Genomic DNA, 18531 nt, shown 5'->3' on the forward strand with positions numbered 1-18531 from the left:
TATTAACTTCATAATTCCAGCCATACACGATGGTGTTGTTTGAAAGAACCAAGTGATAATACTTTGGTAATATAATTAACCAGAGTGATGCAATTACTAAGCATCTAAATTTTTGTTACTGCCAAAAAGAAAGTTTTCAAGCCCTGTGCATAATTATATTTTAACATTTAATGATTACATACTAGAATAAATTGATAACTTTCAGACAGATTCAAATTCTCCAACAATGAAAAGCTATTTTGCTATCAAGATGCACCTCAAACCACACACCTGTTCTGTTATCACTCAGTTTTACTTAAGTGCAACACTGGTAATAACTTTATACTAATCCATTATTCCTAACATTAAACCCATAGACACACTAGACTTATGTGCTTTGCTCTCTTATCAATTTAAAACAAGATTGGGAAAATCCAAGTACTGTATACTATATAACAAGCGTTCAGAGGAGTAAAATACGGCTAACAGACGAACTCCTTACCGAACATTCTCTTTTAGAGGACTGTACACAACCAGAGTCATCATTACGTATGCAACAGCCCGTTTCCCTCTCTGCTCTTCTCTGCTCCTCTACATGGCGGTATATTTTTTCATCTTTTCTCATACATGGGGCAAATTTTGCTCCTAAATGTATAAGATCCGCCTGGAAAATATAAATGTATTGCATTACTGTCTGTATAATCACATGAAATTTTAAAAATAGGTGATATCTTAATATTTCAGTCCAACACAAATTAAACCAAAAGGGTAATTAAAGAAAACATTAACTTATTCAGTGAATTCCCACTCAACCCTAATTTAGATTTGAAATCCTACAGTTTTACCAAGTTCAAATAAGCATACTGAAACCAGAGTATCCAATTAGGTTAACTTCAAGCAACTATATATTTTTTACTTCTGATTATTTCATCTCATTGTAGACTAATTTAATAAGCTTTAAAAAGAAAATTTATACATTCTCTCCTTATACCTACAGTAATGCAACTAAATGGATTCCGTAAATGTTACTATTTATATAAAATTACTAAAAATACATTTTTTTTGTTCACAATTACTCACTGCTCTAGGGCCTATCCAAAAATTTGAAGGTTCCCAATAGTCGACAGTCTGGATTGATAAACTAGCCATCAATACCTGGAAGGTAAGAAATTCCATAAGTGCTACAGAAGAAAAATTGTTCTACAGTAATTTCACTTAATGAAATTCTTATCTATGACTGGAGTAGTAGTAATATATTTTCTTGTTTCCAATACTAAAAAGATCTGTACCATATCCTGGACAAACAGTTCTAAAAGTACTCCACAAAACTGCACTTTAGGCATGAGGTCCCAGGCCATACAAAACCCTTAAACACAGTTATAATATATTCTGAAATTAACTTGCCTCGCCAGACTGCTGTTGAAGAGTGAAGCCCTGAGGAGCCAACCCATAGCACAGAATAGAAAGGAGGAGGATGAATACTTGAACCGTTGTGACCCACCACGTAAAGTAGGGCCGGTAGTCACTCATTTCGTCAAGTTGTTTCTTTATCTGTAGAAGAGGAGGAAAAACAAATGATGAATGTACTGCAATCAATAAAATACAATTATATAAGGAAATAAAGATTTTCAGTGTAATTTACAAGCATTATATAATGTTGGATATGACACTAATAATTAAGTGTAATTCACAAACACTACAATAAATTTGATATGACACTAATTAGACTTTACAAAAGTTTCTACTTACATCCTTTTCTTTTCTCACACTTTCTTTGAAAGTTCGCTTAAATAATCGGCCTACAATTCCTCTTCCATATTGTCTTCGATCTGAATTATCAAAACAGCTATCCAAAATTCGATTCCAAATACGTGAGCGGCCAATGTGAGCACTAGACCGTCCACTTGCGTCTACTGAATCTGATACCTGAATGGCCGGTCTCTGCCACTCTTGAACACTTTGGTGGTACCTTGCATCTCCAACCTTTGGAAAGAAAAAGTAATTCCCTGTATTCATAAACTGTGCTCCCGACATGAGGGTATATGTTCCAAATTCTAAAGGTTATTGACAAGTCCTTTTCTTTATGGTCATACTAGAGCAAAAAACTATATTAAATGCACAAAAAAAGTGTTATTTGACATAATAAGTAGGAAAAACTCTGCCATTGAGATTTCTTAGCACTTACTGTCCATAAAGAAAATGCACTCTTGATAATTTTGTTAAAAAAAAATAAAGCATTTAAAATTCACTTGATCCTTCCCATCTCGCAAATGGAAGGAAGTACAGCTGATGGTTTTTTTTTTTTTTTTTTTTTTTTTTTTTTTTTTTTTAACTTTTAAAGGGTTATCAATGACACTATGACAATTGAAATTTAGGTTTTTCTTCAATTTCCATCCATGAATTTCAGTTGCTCACAAAATCACAATTCTTGAAAGTAAACTGTATTTTTCCTAACTATACAAACCTAAGGTCCTTTACACTAAGAATTACAAGCAGCGTATTGTAAAGGACCAAGGGTTTGTGTATCATGTAGGAACAAATCACAATTTTTGAAAGTAAATTTATTTTTCCTAACTATACAAACCTGCAGGCCTTTACAACACTGCTTGCAATTCCTATCGTAAAGGACTGAAGGTTTGTATATCGTGTAGGTACAATTAAGCATTGGCAGAAAAATACTCTTTCGTGAAAAGAACCTGTTTTGAGCAAGGTCAAAACAATAACAGAACTCTGCATTCCACAGCCCAATCTCTTGATACTAATCAAAGTTTTACAAAGACAACACAACAGAAATAACATGGAATTTATGTTCTTGATAATGATGTCAACTTAATTATTTTCATATTCTTTATCTATGTAAATCTTTGGACTAAATGAAAAAGAAAAACACTTACGACTTTACTACTATCATAGCTAGCAGTGGTTGTAACGGCTTCCGGACTTCCCGCAACCTTACTGTCAAAGAACACCTGAAAAAATTTGCAATCATCAGAAGTACAATAAAATGATAGACTATTTATCATGAATTAAGATATTTCTAATAGCTGCCTACTCACTCTTGACCTGTTAATGCATGTTACCAAACTTGTTGGTAAACTCAGTAAAACAGCAATAAAAAACAAGTACATACATAATTCAGTGTGCATTTACCATTACTGTACAATGCATAAAAACTTGTTACATACAATTTCATCCTTTCATACCTCATCAGAGAGAGATTCCATGGTGTAATGGTCTGCAGGAGGGGAGGGCCGCAAATTTGCCGCAGTAGTTGTGGTAGTGGTAGTTGCAGTTGTGGTGGGCGACATGTCTGGTTCTTCATAAATATCATCAGCAACAGACATAGACGCTGGGGCATAACTGCGACTTTTAGACCGACCACCTGCTGTACCTGAGATCTGGCTCTTCGCTCTTCGTTTTGCAACAGTCTGTAAGACATAATAAAGTTATAGCTGTACCACTTTGCAACGTTGCTTCTATCTAAACCTTTAGCTAAATTTTAAATTATATCTTGATAATTTTAATCATTGTACAGCACAATATAATTATTGTCCTCCACCTTCGATGTAATGTTTCAGAATTTAAATAAACAGACTACAGTCTTGCTTTTTGATGGGAATTTTTCCTGATTCAGTTGAATAATGCCAAGGTTATAACAGGGAAATGGTAAAAACTTTCCATTACTAATTTAAAGTATAGTATGAACTTCACTTTACATGCACTTCCCTAAGCCATTACTAGAGGTTCTCAAAGTGTGCCTTGCTAGCTTCAGACTGCTCATCCAGTTAAATTTGTATACAGAATCTCTTTGAAATATGCAGACTCCTCCACACAAGTTTTGGTTGTGGTTCAGACACTAGCACAAAATTTATCCTCTATGAATGATCAGATGAAAAATAAGCTTTCTTGTAATCTTGATATGCAAAATAAGGTTAACACAACAGCTATTGAATATTCTTAAAACTGCTTGGACCTATATCTCCCTCACCTTACAAAGCAAGAGGCATGGCTTGTAAAATAGCATCTCTCAAGGCTTTCTCAGAGGACCCTAATGATTTTACTGAGCTAAACCTAGAGTAAACCCTTTTATGAATGATTAGCTGCTTCACCAAAGGTCTAACAAATACACAAAAAGTACTTAATTCTGCTTAAAACTGATACTTACAGAAACCACAAAAGAGAGACCGTCCCAGGTCATTTTGGCGACTGAATCTTTCCCTCGATGAAGTAGCTGCGGCCAAGCTGCTCCATCTATGGAGTCCGGTATCGTACCGCTCACTCCCTCCTGAAGCTGTTAAAAGACAAAAGCAAACAATTAAGCAAAATTTCCTTGCAGACTACAATTCATCATAAATTAAACATTTCCTTGCAAGCTACAAATCATCAAAAAAATTTTTTTTAATTGATAATCTTTAGACTAATACTCAAGATTCAGTAAAGTTTGTTTTCCAGTATTTTAAAACATATTTAACAATACTTCCCTAATGGATGGTAATACTAATATCCTTTTTATACTAGAGATAAATTTTCATCTACAAAGCTACAGCATTCCCTTGCAGTTTTCAAATCTTTGTAGAATTTAATTCTCCTTATTGAGAAATTTGAAATCATATTTGGATTCCTTTAGCCTTACAAAGAACTCAATTTAAGCGAGTTTCTGTGTTTAATGATTCTACTCTTGACTAATCTCTAAATCCTTTTTTTCTCAGTTGCAGTCCTTATCTACAGATATTATTTTAGTCACGGTTCTATTAAGCAAGTGATCTCCCACCTCCCAATTATTCATTTTTTTATTGTAATCTTCAGAACTAACATATATCACCATTATTTACTGCCAAGTTTTGGAAACCTCTTTCTGTTTGTTTATCCACACTCATTATTATCTCCTTAACAGGTTGGTTTATTCATTTTGGTTTTATGTACTGGTTTTATGTACAGCCATCCACATGGATGATTCCCTTTCTGGCGAGTCCCTGTATGTTTTCAAAATAAGGTGCTTCTTAGATTTCATACTTGTCTTTTTGTGTTTTCTCATCAGTATCATAGCTCCTGCAGAACAAGACTATAATTCTTTTTAAAATTTGCTTTCTTCTTGTATGATCTTCACTCCAGGCGGTATTTTGTTGTAGAGTCTTGGTGCACAATGTACAAATGCTCTCTCGCAGACTTACAATTTGTTCAAGGTTCAAATAGCCTATATGCTTCACTTACTATCTTGATTACAATATTAATTTCTGGTCTAAAGATGCTTAATCAGTTTCTCAGGCATGCTGGTTCACCATATTTTAATGCTTTAAAGACTGTAAGAAGTATTTTATATTCTGTTCTTGCTTTTACTGGGAGCCAATGTAGTAGCTCAATTAGTGCTGGGGTTATCTTTTATTAATTTTACCGGATTCCCAGCTGGCAGTAGAAGAATATCTAATGTTAAGACCTCAGGTTTGTTAATTATGAAAAATACAAACTGATGAAAAAATTTGGTCATTTTTCTAATACCATATGCCGTATATGGTTCTTTGACAATTTATTACTACTTTGTTAGGTCCTACCCCATTTCTTCCTTTTCTTTTCTTGTTTTCTTCTTATCTGAGCTACAGAAGTCATTAATTTACCCATCCCAAATACAACTAATCAAAATCGCTGAACTCTGACACAAAACATATCACACAATTATTTTTGCGATGTTTTCTCTTTATCAAGGGAAAAAGGAAAAATGTTTTTATGCTTTCAAGTGACACCAAAGAAAAATGAGAAACATCTAAGGTACAAAAGGACAATATAAAAGATGGATCCTCAGAAATGAAACCAGGAACAAATGTAGGAGAGAAAGTACAGGAAAGGTGTGGCATAAAGATGCTATGAGATTATTATTGAAGGTACATTTTAAAGACGAGAAAGTTACAAGAATGTCAAAAGGAAGATAAAAAACAGTATCTAATAAATTTGCAGGGTCTTTGAACTAGTCAAGAGCATGTAACTTTATCTTTAAATGCTGATACACAGCTACCAAGCGTAAATGTTTTCCTTTTCCAAAAGAAATGAGCCTCTGTGCAAAGACCATAATAAAATGTATTGTAAATTGTTTCAACTACAAACTATTTAGGCTTCAACTGCCCCACCACGAGAGAAAGACATCTGAAAGCAATAGTCAGCATCCTCTCAAGTTTCACCTTAAGTGAATAAAAAAATATGCTGTATAGATGATAGGAAATGCAGAATAAATTTCCTTCATTTAAACCAAAATAAAGCAAAAGATCTAAATAATGCTGTTACTCCTTTATTCCATTTGAAATGTGTGCATAAACTAAAAAGAATGCTGGCCTGGATAGCAAGTAACAATGGAGAACAGCAAGCAGTAGAAGTGGAGGGTGGAGACTCGGGGTTTCAAAGTACCTGAGTGTATTGATTATTCTCTCTCTCTCTCTCTCTCTCTCTCTCTCTCTCTCTCTCTCTCTCTCTCTCTCTCTCTCTCTCTCATGAACTTACAATTATTCATTTTTAATTTAATGTTACATTTATTCAAGTATATTAACCTATATAATTTTAATGAAAATATTTAACATTGATCTGAACTATTTTAAGTATTGTACTCACAATTCAAATTCTTTTATGTTTCAGTCTTCAACTTCATGACAAAGTATATAAATGTTTCTAAAATAAAATTTGATTTATCACTGAGGGAAAAAAAAAAAAAAAAAACCTTGGTGCACATTTACACAAAGCAACAAAAATGTAAGACAATACACAAAGGCACAAGATATTTTTCCTCACATCATCATAAATTATTCAATAGACCTCCACTGGACCTGAAATATTCCAGTACCTCTCCCACATTCCGACAGAAATGATGTAGCCTGTCTGCCTTATGGATCTAACATATATGAGAGAGAGAGAGAGAGAGAGAGAGAGAGAGAGAGAGAGAGAGAGAGAGAGAGAGAGAGAGAGAATGTGCTTCATGTATTTAAGCCAACACAAAAGGTCTGCTAGTTGATAGATTCACACATGCACACCTCAATATCATCTAAAAGCATATGTACAAATGCTGTGAAAATTAACCTAAAATATCCAAATTCCTTACCAAAGCTATGAAAGCCAAATAAGAGTCAAAATTATCACTCTAAAGCTTATGTTTCTACCACCACCTAAAGCCCTTGCCTTATTTCATAAAAAAAAAAAATAATAATAATTACGAAAAACATCCCATTACCCTTTCAATCCTTATCCCCATAAAAACAATATTTTCCTTAAAATCAAACTGATGCCACTTATCTGCCTTGGTTGACATGCGACTCAATTTTATGGGAAAAACTTGAATGCAATATGTATCCATCTGCAGGCTTTCTGTTAACAGTACACCTGAATAACTGGAATCCTGCAAAACACCCCTAGAACACGACTTTAAAGCTATTCAATTTTTAGGACCAGTTTTGTTCCTGCATGATTTTCAAACAATAACATTTGGTAGTCTTTATTCTTGCTCCCTAAAAAAACTTCCAAGAAATGAAGGTCCAACCAAACAACAGTAGAGAAAAACTTAAAAGGATCTAGAAATTTCTAACCAATTTAAAATAATCTTTGTCTTTTTCCTTATCTGTTTGCCTATAATTTTGTGGAATGCGCAGAGCAAGTTTTGTTGTTTTAATGGACATATTTATCACCTACTGTATATTCTGCTATGACAAAATAAATGCCATTTTGTCACTGCCATACAAAAATGTTTGCCTACTTCAGTAGTACATCAGAAGAGACATTCCACTCCAACGCCATGAAAGGTGGTCCTTCATAACTTCCAGCAATATATCAGATGATAATTAAAACCTGAAAACATACTAATATTTTCTTCAAGACAACACAAATAGGTTTAAATTACTTCATAGCAACTTCTCGTGAGGATTTCATGTGAAGCATAAATGAAGAAGTTACTTCACATTAATTCTTATAAAAGAACCTGGAGTGTACACCCTTGCGCAAGAGCTTAAAGGCAAGGGTCCCATCCACTAACAAGTCCTTACTTTGAGCTCTTTGATGTTGAGTGGGTGCGTCACTACCTTTTGATCTCTGGGAGTTTCGCTCCCACTCTATGTAGCAAACTTGAATCCCAGTTAAGAAAAAGATTTTTTTTATATTTCCTAGACTTGTTTGAATGTTTGAATAACGAATAAATTCTTGTATGATGAGCTTCTCTTTCTGATTTCAATATTATGTTATCTACTACCTATAAAAGCCGATTGGTTAAATTGAAGACTAAAAAAGGGATACGAGATGTAACAACTAAATTTGACAATGCTGAAACAAATATTATGAAATACTCCGTTATGATATTTCATACCAATTCATCATTAACCCTTGAGAACTGGTTCTATGACCATACTCTTAAAAGACTATGAACAATTAGATATTGGAAATCATCATGAAGTCAAACTAACTAATGATAACAAAACTACAAGCAGCATAAATCCTAGGGTAAATTCTGGTATTTACTGTAAATAAATAGCACATACTTCTGTTCCACAGTCATACTACAGTTATACATCAGTAGTATTACCAATTTGGTCAAGACCAAGAATAAATGAATGAATAATTAAATTATCCCAAGCTTTCCTTGCCATGGTGTGTTTCCCAAGACCAAAATTCTTCCAGATTTTCTCTTTCCCCTTTGTACTTCTCCATCCAATTTTCTTTTTAATTCCCAGCCATACATATTTTTGAGATGTAATATTCAAGGCAGTGTATTTGACCACATCAGTGCATCCCAAGGATCATCATCAAAAACTGTTCGGTTACATAGCTGTTCAAACAAAACTGGAAAGGCAACTTTGATGATTTTAAAACGACACTCTGATGACAGGAAAATATTTCCTTAAAAGTCTGGACACGATGAGTGAGGATTACCAACTCAAGCTTGGTCATTATTAAGAAAACATTAATAATCTTCACGCATGATAAACTAGTAGCTTTTAAAAGATAAAAATAGTATGAAAGACCAATCAATCAGTGACCTGAGACACTTGTGATTCTTGCACATTTGTAAGAGATATCAAAGATTAACCTATTGCAGCTATCACCGAAAAATACCTTAAACTTACTCTATGTGTGGACAACAATGCACTCACATAAAACACATGCTAGGCCAAACATTAAGCAATCCGAAGAAATTCAAATGCAGTATTGAGAGAGAGAGAGAGAGAGAGAGAGAGAGAGAGAGAGAGAGAGAGAGAGAGAGAGAGAGAGAGAGAGAGAGAGTAGTAGAATATGTGTAGTTGGACTCATGGGCACATGAGAATGTTCAAAAGCAATTGGCATTGTTACCTAAATCATAGTTAAAAACACAGAAGAAGAAGAAGAAGAAGTCATGATTACACTCAATTTTTGCTTGTTACTCCCCTGAATTATACAGGGTTAGAAGTGGATTTTAAAGAAAATATTACCTTAGATGAGCCTCCTGACTTGCAAAAGTCATTAGATTTTTGGAGGGACAGGGATGAAACAACTTTTGGGGTGAACAGACCTTTTGTGGGTGAACTGCTCAATGGAGGTCTTATCTCTTAATGCTTGTTATGCCTCAATATAGAGGTATCCTTATAAGCATATTAATCTGTACAGCTGAATAACCTTAAAATTTATCATTCAACAGAAAAGGCCAAATTTCCCTCAAGGAAGTAATGGAATATTTTTTAAATTGAAATAATACCTAAATCATTGGGAGGCCACATAACTTTTCCAGTATCCAAACAGTTTCTGTGCTCTAATAAAAATATTAATGTGTAATAGTACTAAATTTGGTTCCATAAAATATAGTTATAAATACCTAATCAAAACTACAACATAAATTAATGAAGTACTCTGTACCTTCAGATATACTCACAGATGATTTGTTAAAATTATGTTATGAAAAATTTGACTAACCTCTGGTAAGGCATGGAAGTCATTGGTGAAAGACGGTGTGTGGTGGGTAGTGCTGGGCTGGTCCTTGAGCTGGCCATACCTGCGACTGGCCAGGCGCTTTCGCTTTTCTTGCCATCGCAGCCGCTGACTTTCCTCAGTACTATCATCTAATCCAAAGAACTCTCGCGTTTCCTTCTTCATATACCTGTGGAGGGCCAATAATGATTGAAAAAAATGTTCACTATAAGTATGTTTCTCACGTTCCCCAATTTTAAGTGATATTTCTTTTGGTTGGTCACAACCAAAAGAAATCTTTCCAAGAAAACCAGCTTTATTGCTGTAAACTCAAAATACTGGACAACTTTTAAAAATCAACTCTCTGGGATAAAAATATTATAACGACAATACGGTACTATAAAATTTTCAGTGACTTAAGCACTCTTTCCTATGGAAAATATTTCGCCACAGAAATCAATCAGACCCCTTTTATGCAGAGACCTGCACAAAACAAGGATAAAATTCTGACAAAAAAATTCCACAGCCAAAACATTTTGATTTAATTAAACCAAACAACAATATTTTTTATTATGAACATTATCATGTAACATCTCTAGAACCAAAAGCAAAATTACTTAGAACCAGCAATAAACCACTATCGCAACAAATTTAGACCTAATTCCCTCATACAGTACTTCTAATGAATATCAATTAATTCTAAAATATGTAATGCAAATGCCCACAATCAACTTCTATGGATGAAAACCAGTGTACCGTAATTTAGGAATTTTAACTAGGAAATCCAAAACACACTTCACAAATAAATACAGTATGCAGAAATCCATGCCGTTCATATCAACAAATCTCAAACTTTTTTTTTATTTATTTCTTTTTTATTTCCCACCATCATACAACCAAAACCATATCAAAACATGTAAGGTACAGATCTAATCAGGTTGCTTAATGTTAGTATGACAAACAGTTTACACGTCTCGTGCAAAACCAATCTTCAATTTCCTCTCAAAACCTTTTGCTAATAACCAATGACGACTTGACTATTGCACAATTAAAAAGGAGACCCCAAGTGTATTTCCCTTTGCTCGAGTCTAAAGCTAGACTGCCTCTGCAAAAAAGGCTCTACTTTCTGTTTAGAAGATAACTGGGAACATACAAAAAAAGAAAGAGAGAGATCTCCCTGAAAATTACAATATACTACATACTGCATTATAAAAATCATAGCTACATATGTGCTATGGAACCAAGTAGTACTGTACATAGATATGTAGTGTAATATATGCTCTAACTGCATTAAATTAACTGTAATTCAAAGAAATTTTTATTGATTAAAAATCCAGTGCTAAATTACTTCAATGTTTATACCTCTGTACTACTGTCACACTCTACATGTTAGTTGCAATAACAGCTAAAACAGGTCAGTCAATCGTCTGCATGGCTACAATCCACACGGAATGCGATTGCAAGATGGAAATTTTTTCATTCATCACATTTAAAAACTGCTGTACTACTATGTACTTAATGGAAACTTGATCTAGTACATACATGATTTTTTTTTCCAAAACTTCAAATTGACAAATGCTAATGCAAATATCCAGAATTAGAGTTGAACAACCACTGCAAAATAAAAATAACACACAATATCCAGAATTAGAATGGAACAACCACTGCAAAATAAAAAAATAGTGTTAATAAGAAAAGGAAGTTACTTAAACACTGCAGCAGGAGAATGGAAGAAGATAAAAAGGGGATGGGAACTGAGACTTACTTCTGAGACCCTTCTGCTGCCCTAGATCAAAATAGCGAAGATAATTCTTGTTAAAATTCTGACCATGTATGTAATACTTCAAGAGCCCCATCCTATCTAGTAAAAATATTAGTTCTGAATGACACGCAGGTTCTAGTTATTTAATATTACTTTGAAAACCTTCAAATAAACTTCTACAGAAAAACAAAAATAAAATGACTGAGCTAAGAAAAAGCAGTGCAAAGTTAAATTAACTACAGCTCTAACAAATTCTTAATAAAATATTAACTAACACGATAACACTACAACAGGTAGTACTACACTGTGTCAGTGATACCATGACCATAAGGGTCTCCTCCACATAACCAAAAACTACTATCCTATACTTACGCTTTGACCTGCTCCTTCCGAGACATGCTTCTGGAGAGGGTGTGTGGTTTTGTGGTTGCTGTAGTCATAGCAGAGGTGGTTGAGGACAGCTACAGGTACAGTTTGTGAATGGGCAGGTTGAGAGACTGGTTGAGGGTGGGCATGCTGTCGATTGACAGCCGCAGCAGCAGCAGCAAGGGAAGGACCTAGCCCCGACGAAGGGGCACTGCCTGTCCGTTGGTTCTCTGGTCGACTGGCAGGGACTATCCGTCTGCAATTGAGAAAAATACAAAATTTAAGTATCTTAAATCATCAAATGACAAACATTAATACACATAAAATACAATTTCAAAGTACATCCAATCTAAACTCCAATACAGTTTGCTCAGTAAAATAAAGCCAATGGAATACTACAGTACTTGATCATACAGTAAAGTACATACAGACAAACTTTCACAGATAAAAACTTCTGTCTGCATGATATCTGGAATATATAAGCTATATTTCATGTATTTCATTGCCACTTTTTCAAGAAAAGACTTAAGTGTTTCTTATAAACTTTATTTTATGTAAAAGAACAAAATTGTTTTGATGAAAAACTCCATACAGGCACAATGCCATATGTCACTGGCTATCTACAATGCTTGATGCCTAGGCTAGCTTAGTTACATTTACAAATTCAACTTACATACTCTCAGAAAGGAGCTCAACTGCACAGGTTACAGAAAACTACCTGTTATGGAGAGTACAATAACTTGAGACCATTTTTTTATTTATTGAGCCAATACTGTTTTCTCTGGGCATGTAAAAATTACATAAAAATTAAAGTAATGCGCTGTTAAATACGGTACTGAAAAATTATTTCATAACTTAGACAACAGAAGTGTACCCAATAAAGTTACCTTTACACTTGGTCAGGCTTCTTATTTAATTTTACACTTACCTATTCTAGAGATGCTGTTAAGATTAGTACTTAAAAATGGGTTATTTTAAACATGAAATGATGATACTTACTATAGACTACATCACCAGTGACGGAATACTGTAATGAGGCTTTGGAACTGATACTATACTTCAGAAACTGGCAGTGTGTGTGGATAGACAATGAAAACATTTGGTGACACTTCTCAGGAAAATACCCAAATAACCTTCAAAATGAAATTTAGGTGGTACGTGCAAAAGCAGAAGCTGTTTGCATACCATCGCTTTTAACATAGTATACGAATCTCATGCAAAGACAGAACACTAATCAGTTAAAGAAAATGCCAGTGTGGTTTACCCTCCTTTTCCTCAAACCTTCTGCTTTGTAATTAACATTTCAACTGTAATGCAATGAGCTGTAGAACAGTGAAGGGAAGTCAGAGATGAAGTCTTTCTAATCAGTTTGGTTAATTATAAAACACTGATGAAGTCAAGTGCAGTAGAAGAGGGAAAGGCAAATACATAACTTACTGCTAAATGCTGTATCATATCCCAAAAAATCCACAAATAACTGCCTGAGGGATTATAATTCTTCTTTTTTTTTTTACAGTAAGATTGATACATTTATATACTGTACTGTAGCACACTAAAATACTGTCCTCCTGAATAGCCCCAAAAATAACAAAACAGTCATACTAAACAACTTGTTTCAGCACAACCAAACAAACTTGGCATAACTTGTACCACTGCCAAGAGGTGGACGTACAGTTCAAGATGCTTATTTCTGGCAGGAAATCACTGCTACTGGTCTATCAAGTTATTGAACTCATTGCCAGTTAGTATCTTGAAAAATTTTTATGGAACAAAGATGCATTCATCCCAGAAAGAAAAGAAGCAAATGGCCATTTACAGTACTAGTACATACTAGGGGAAATTACTGAATTTAACAAAAATAACTAAATTTTCCCATTACCTCCCACACTGCTAAAATGTGGGGGCCAATACAGTAAGGCTTTGATGACTGAATAATAACTGATCTCCAATTGAAATAACAGTACATCTACAGAAGTGCTCTAGCAGTAAAGGACTGAATAATTTTAGCTATTGTTACTGATGTGTATGACAAGGAAAATCATGAAATGTTCAGTGACTATTTAAATATCCCTCTCTTATTCACAATAAATCTCTCTCTTTTATTGACAATAACAGGCCTAGATGCAAAGGGGAGTTAGTTAAGTGGCAAAATATGGATATGGGAATAGTGGTTCTATGCTCACCCTATCCCAGCCTACTAAGCTCTGGCCTAATTTTGCATATGAGAATATTTAATCACTATACTACTGTAAAGGACTCATAGCAAGTGCAATGCAATGAAAAATAAATGCAAAGTAAAAATTCTACACATTTAAATATGCAAGTCAGTGAAAAATTCATCCCCTCTACCTTATACTATGTAGCATTAATGAAGCTATGAAAGCCCTAACATTAGTGTAGTACTTCTTTTCAAACATAAACCTCCAAAGGATCTCGGAAATGTCTTACACCTACAACCTATGCAAAAAATATTGTACAGGACAGTATTATTTTTGACAAAGTACAGTTTCTCGCTGATATCCTTTCCCCAATGATAAAGATTTTATTACATATTTCCTTAAGGGTCATTACAGTTTCAGATTATATTCTTAGGCACAGCTCTAGGATTACATACTGCGCATGATCTATGTGCATGTTTCTGCTTTATGACTTGGCAGTCAAAACACCTGTGGACTATGAATTATGGAAATGAGGTTGAAACCATGCATAGCATAAGAAACATTTCATTTCTTTATAGAAGAACTGCATCAGTGACTACTCATGAATTATGGAAATGAGGTTGAAACCATGCATAGCATAAGGAACATTTCATTTCTTTATAGAAGAACTGCATCAGACTACTCATGCTCAAGTAAACTAATGAAATGACAACGGACTTTCAACGACCTGATACTGATGTGCACAGCGTACATGCTTACCTAATACTATACTGTGTAGTGAGAGGCTTTCCTAACTACAGTCCAAGTACACAGAGTGAAAACTGGAATAGTTTACCCAGAGCATATTTTAAGGAAATGTCACTGGGCCACAAGATTCTGAATATTAGGATTTGTAATATGGGGAATACTATGATACTATGCTGAGCGAAGTAGGCGCAAGCCATAAAGCTATGGGGACTGGGGTGAGAGCTCCCCCTGTGGGGTCTGGGACAGAGCCCAGCAAGCCAATACTTTAAGTGGGATTTGAAGGCAACAGAACGCATTTCCTTTATAAAAATTACAACTGATAACATACGCAAAATTTTATGATTGAAGAGGATAATTTCACGTCCGAACCCTTGCCACAAAAAAATTGATAGCCAACCTTAGCCCTTGCGCTCCCTCACAAAAATGCATTTATGATAACTGTTGTTATCAATAAGGAATATTTCAATAATAAAGAAATTTACCTTCAATTTCTTAATAATTCCAGTTAATTTTGGGGATTTGTCTGTTCGCCCCGTAGTAAAAAATTCTTCTTACTAGGCAACAATGTTTCTAAACTGGGCGACCACTTGGTTGCTCAGTTATAACGTTAAAATATACACGGAGTTAATTAAGTACAGAATTGTACTTCCAAGCGGTAACTTGCAAACTGATGGACCTATAGGTATGTACATATGGCTTTCACTTATGTGGAAAGCTTAACTCTGCAAACACAAGGTCCCAAAGAATATTTTTTTTGCCTCCATATTATAAAAATCACTGTCATGTTCATCAGAACCCTGTATTCCCTGAATGTAATTTTTTGTCTCCAATAGTATTCTGGAATACTACTGGGTTTACGCTGGCAACAAATGACTTGCGTTACTGGTGATGACAGCCTACTTGAGGCATCATAAAATTAAGTTAAGGCAGGCTGTATTCAGTTTTATTATCCTCATACCTATAACTAAAAATAATTTCCCTACTACATCTTCCATGGAAATCATTACTGTTGTAAAAATGACCAAGTCAAATTCTTAGCCTTTAAATTCGTAGCGGTTCCTAACAACTTGTTTTCTAGCAGAAAACTGAGAATGATTCCACCTGACTAGCATGGGGGAATAACCTGAAAGGATTCTACCCACATGAATTCAGTCATTATTTTAACAAGTCAACTACCTAAATCTTTGTTGTTTCATATGACTGAAGCTGGCCATTACATGCAAGGTCAATTCTGATGTGTCAAGTGCATCAGTAATGTGAAACTGGTCAATAACATCACATGGTTGATCTGGGAGGAAATTCCAGAATGTGCTTTGGACAAGTGTACAGATTAGTAGGATTATGATAATGATTAAAGGCTATGAAAGGATATCTTATTCAGGTAAAGGCACAGAACATCTGACACTGGTCAAGGCATCAAAGGTTATGCAGGGTAAAGTTAAGTCTGGTTTGGTGATGTTCCCTCTGAAATACCTAAGCCTACTACAGTATTCCATACTCTTTACTCTGCATTCGCTGCTGTTAATGTTCGGGGCAGAGGTAAATCTTGTAATTTATTTCTTTGATTTCCTATAAACAATTCATTGCATCCAACCTTGCAGTTGGCAAGATACTAATGATGTTGTATAACAATCCTTTATATTGCTCTTGGCTATTTAGCTGTGGCTTGTAGCTTACTTGGTTTGTGCAAGTTAGCTAGCCGAGAGAGAGAGAGAGAGAGAGAGAGAGAGAGAGAGAGAGAGAGAGAGAGAGTGAGTTTTGTTACCAGACCGTCTCCTACTGCCGGTCTTGTACTCGACTGAAAATCGTCAAAGGGCATATGTAACGCTAATGCCTGCAACACCTGTGTACCTGATCTATCCCTAGCTAAGCCTGGCCCATAATATATTCGGCCAGCTTATAAGTAGAGGTTCTATTTACATGTGCATAAAATGGAAGGGCTTTTATGTAAAACTGTACGAATAAGACGTCTGTCGCAACCGGCCTAGTTTTTTTACAGTAAATATCACGTCATCTACCAGATAAGATAAGTCATCGCCTCCTGCTAACATTACTCAGACCGCGTTCCCGTAAATCACGTTGGGCGCTTAGCTGGTCATGAAAACAAAGAATAACCCCAATGTGGCAACACCCCGTTCACATTATGCGTGCGGGCACTAATTTAGTCCAGAACTTGATCAAATGTCCTTACTCTGGTTCATCGTCGTCCATTTTTCGAGCGTAGAGTAAATCCTTACAGAAATGGGTATTTACACGACACTAGTTCTACATGCTACCATCTCGGGTTCTCACGAACGACTGAACTAATTCAATCGCTGGTTACTCACTACATCCAACCAAAACAACAAATACCCGGTAAAAGTTATCGGTTAGTTGAGTAACTTTTTAAATATTTCCCAACGTTAAAGGTCAATAACCAAATTGAACGCTATATTAAATGAAAGCTTTTATATGTTCTCCACTCTGAATTTCACGCCGGATACTTTCGCTACACAGAACTTTAGAGAAATTGGATTAAAATTGTGACATGCCGAACCTGCTCCCAACCGTAACATCCGCAAAGATGTTTAAAGGCAAAAGTTGTCATTGGACGACAGGAACTCGCCATTGAATGAATGATGATACTGAATCTGCTTACTACAACCACAAAAAATATATAAGTTAGCCATAAATTATCGTAAACAAACAAATATATAAACTGTAATGCGGAGAGAAATGGATGTAGACTCATGCTGTCGTCAGCCAAACGAGTGTACAGACCGAATGGCGAACCCCACACATTTAGGTTCATATGTTAATAAGAGTTGTAGTACATTCGAATAGACCTAATCACATCAAACTGAGCAAAGAGCCATTAACATTAAAAGCAGGTAAACATGTGGTAACCAGCCAAAATTAACTCCAAGGTCGGCCTATCAAGAAAAATCGATAAGTTGCACTTCAGGCTATAGGACCTTATTACCTACCCTGTGATAAAAACCGAAGCTCTCATTTTTTGCCTCTCTCTCTCTCTCTCTCTCTCTCTCTCTCTCTCTCTCTCTCTCTCTCTCTCTCTCTCTCTCTCAGGAAACAACAAAATTCGCGTCGTACAACAATGATCTTTTTTGGCCTATTCTTTTTGCTTAATCCATTTTTACGCGAACATAATAGTTCGTTTACAACTGCGTATTTGTGGAAGTGCGCCAACTAGACCGTGACTATTCGAAACCATTTGCTTCCTGAGTATATTAGATGACACAGGAACTACGGCGTACCTTTCGACCGAATAATATCACTACGGTCTTTTTACAAGGAATACGGTTATTAACGGGACAAGTCTGCATGCGCAATACTTGTACTAAAAATAAGAACAACTACTTGCAACGCTCGAAGTATTTATACGCTTTTTTCACGCTTCGTCACTTGACGAAATACTCTAGTTTGATGGAATAAATTAATTGGAAATCGACAGTGAATAACAAAAATGATGACGTTAACTTTCATTCTGAAACAAATGCTTTCGAAGCTTATGTGCCATTATCATTCTATTCTGACACATTTTGATGTTTACGTACTTATTGCCAATTTGTAGTGTCGTCTTCTATCCTTTGTCACTCCTTGGTCATTCTGAATAATAAT

General features: G+C 35.1%; 1 protein-coding gene across 1 annotated transcript in view; it reads right to left on the reverse strand.

Moving 5' to 3' along the window:
* Positions 1-18531, reverse strand: part of LOC135199486 (inactive rhomboid protein 1-like) — a 308328-nt gene that overhangs the window by 9815 nt on the left and 279982 nt on the right. Inside the window, 10 exon segments of the mRNA XM_064227580.1 lie at positions 482-643; positions 1060-1134; positions 1384-1530; positions 1729-1962; positions 2874-2948; positions 3183-3407; positions 4145-4270; positions 9886-10069; positions 12014-12099; positions 12101-12263. Coding sequence (XP_064083650.1) covers positions 482-643; positions 1060-1134; positions 1384-1530; positions 1729-1962; positions 2874-2948; positions 3183-3407; positions 4145-4270; positions 9886-10069; positions 12014-12099; positions 12101-12263 — 1477 coding nt within the window.

This window comes from Macrobrachium nipponense, chromosome 23 (assembly GCF_015104395.2).
Source record: "Macrobrachium nipponense isolate FS-2020 chromosome 23, ASM1510439v2, whole genome shotgun sequence".
In the NCBI taxonomy this organism is placed as follows: Eukaryota; Metazoa; Arthropoda; class Malacostraca; order Decapoda; family Palaemonidae; genus Macrobrachium; species Macrobrachium nipponense.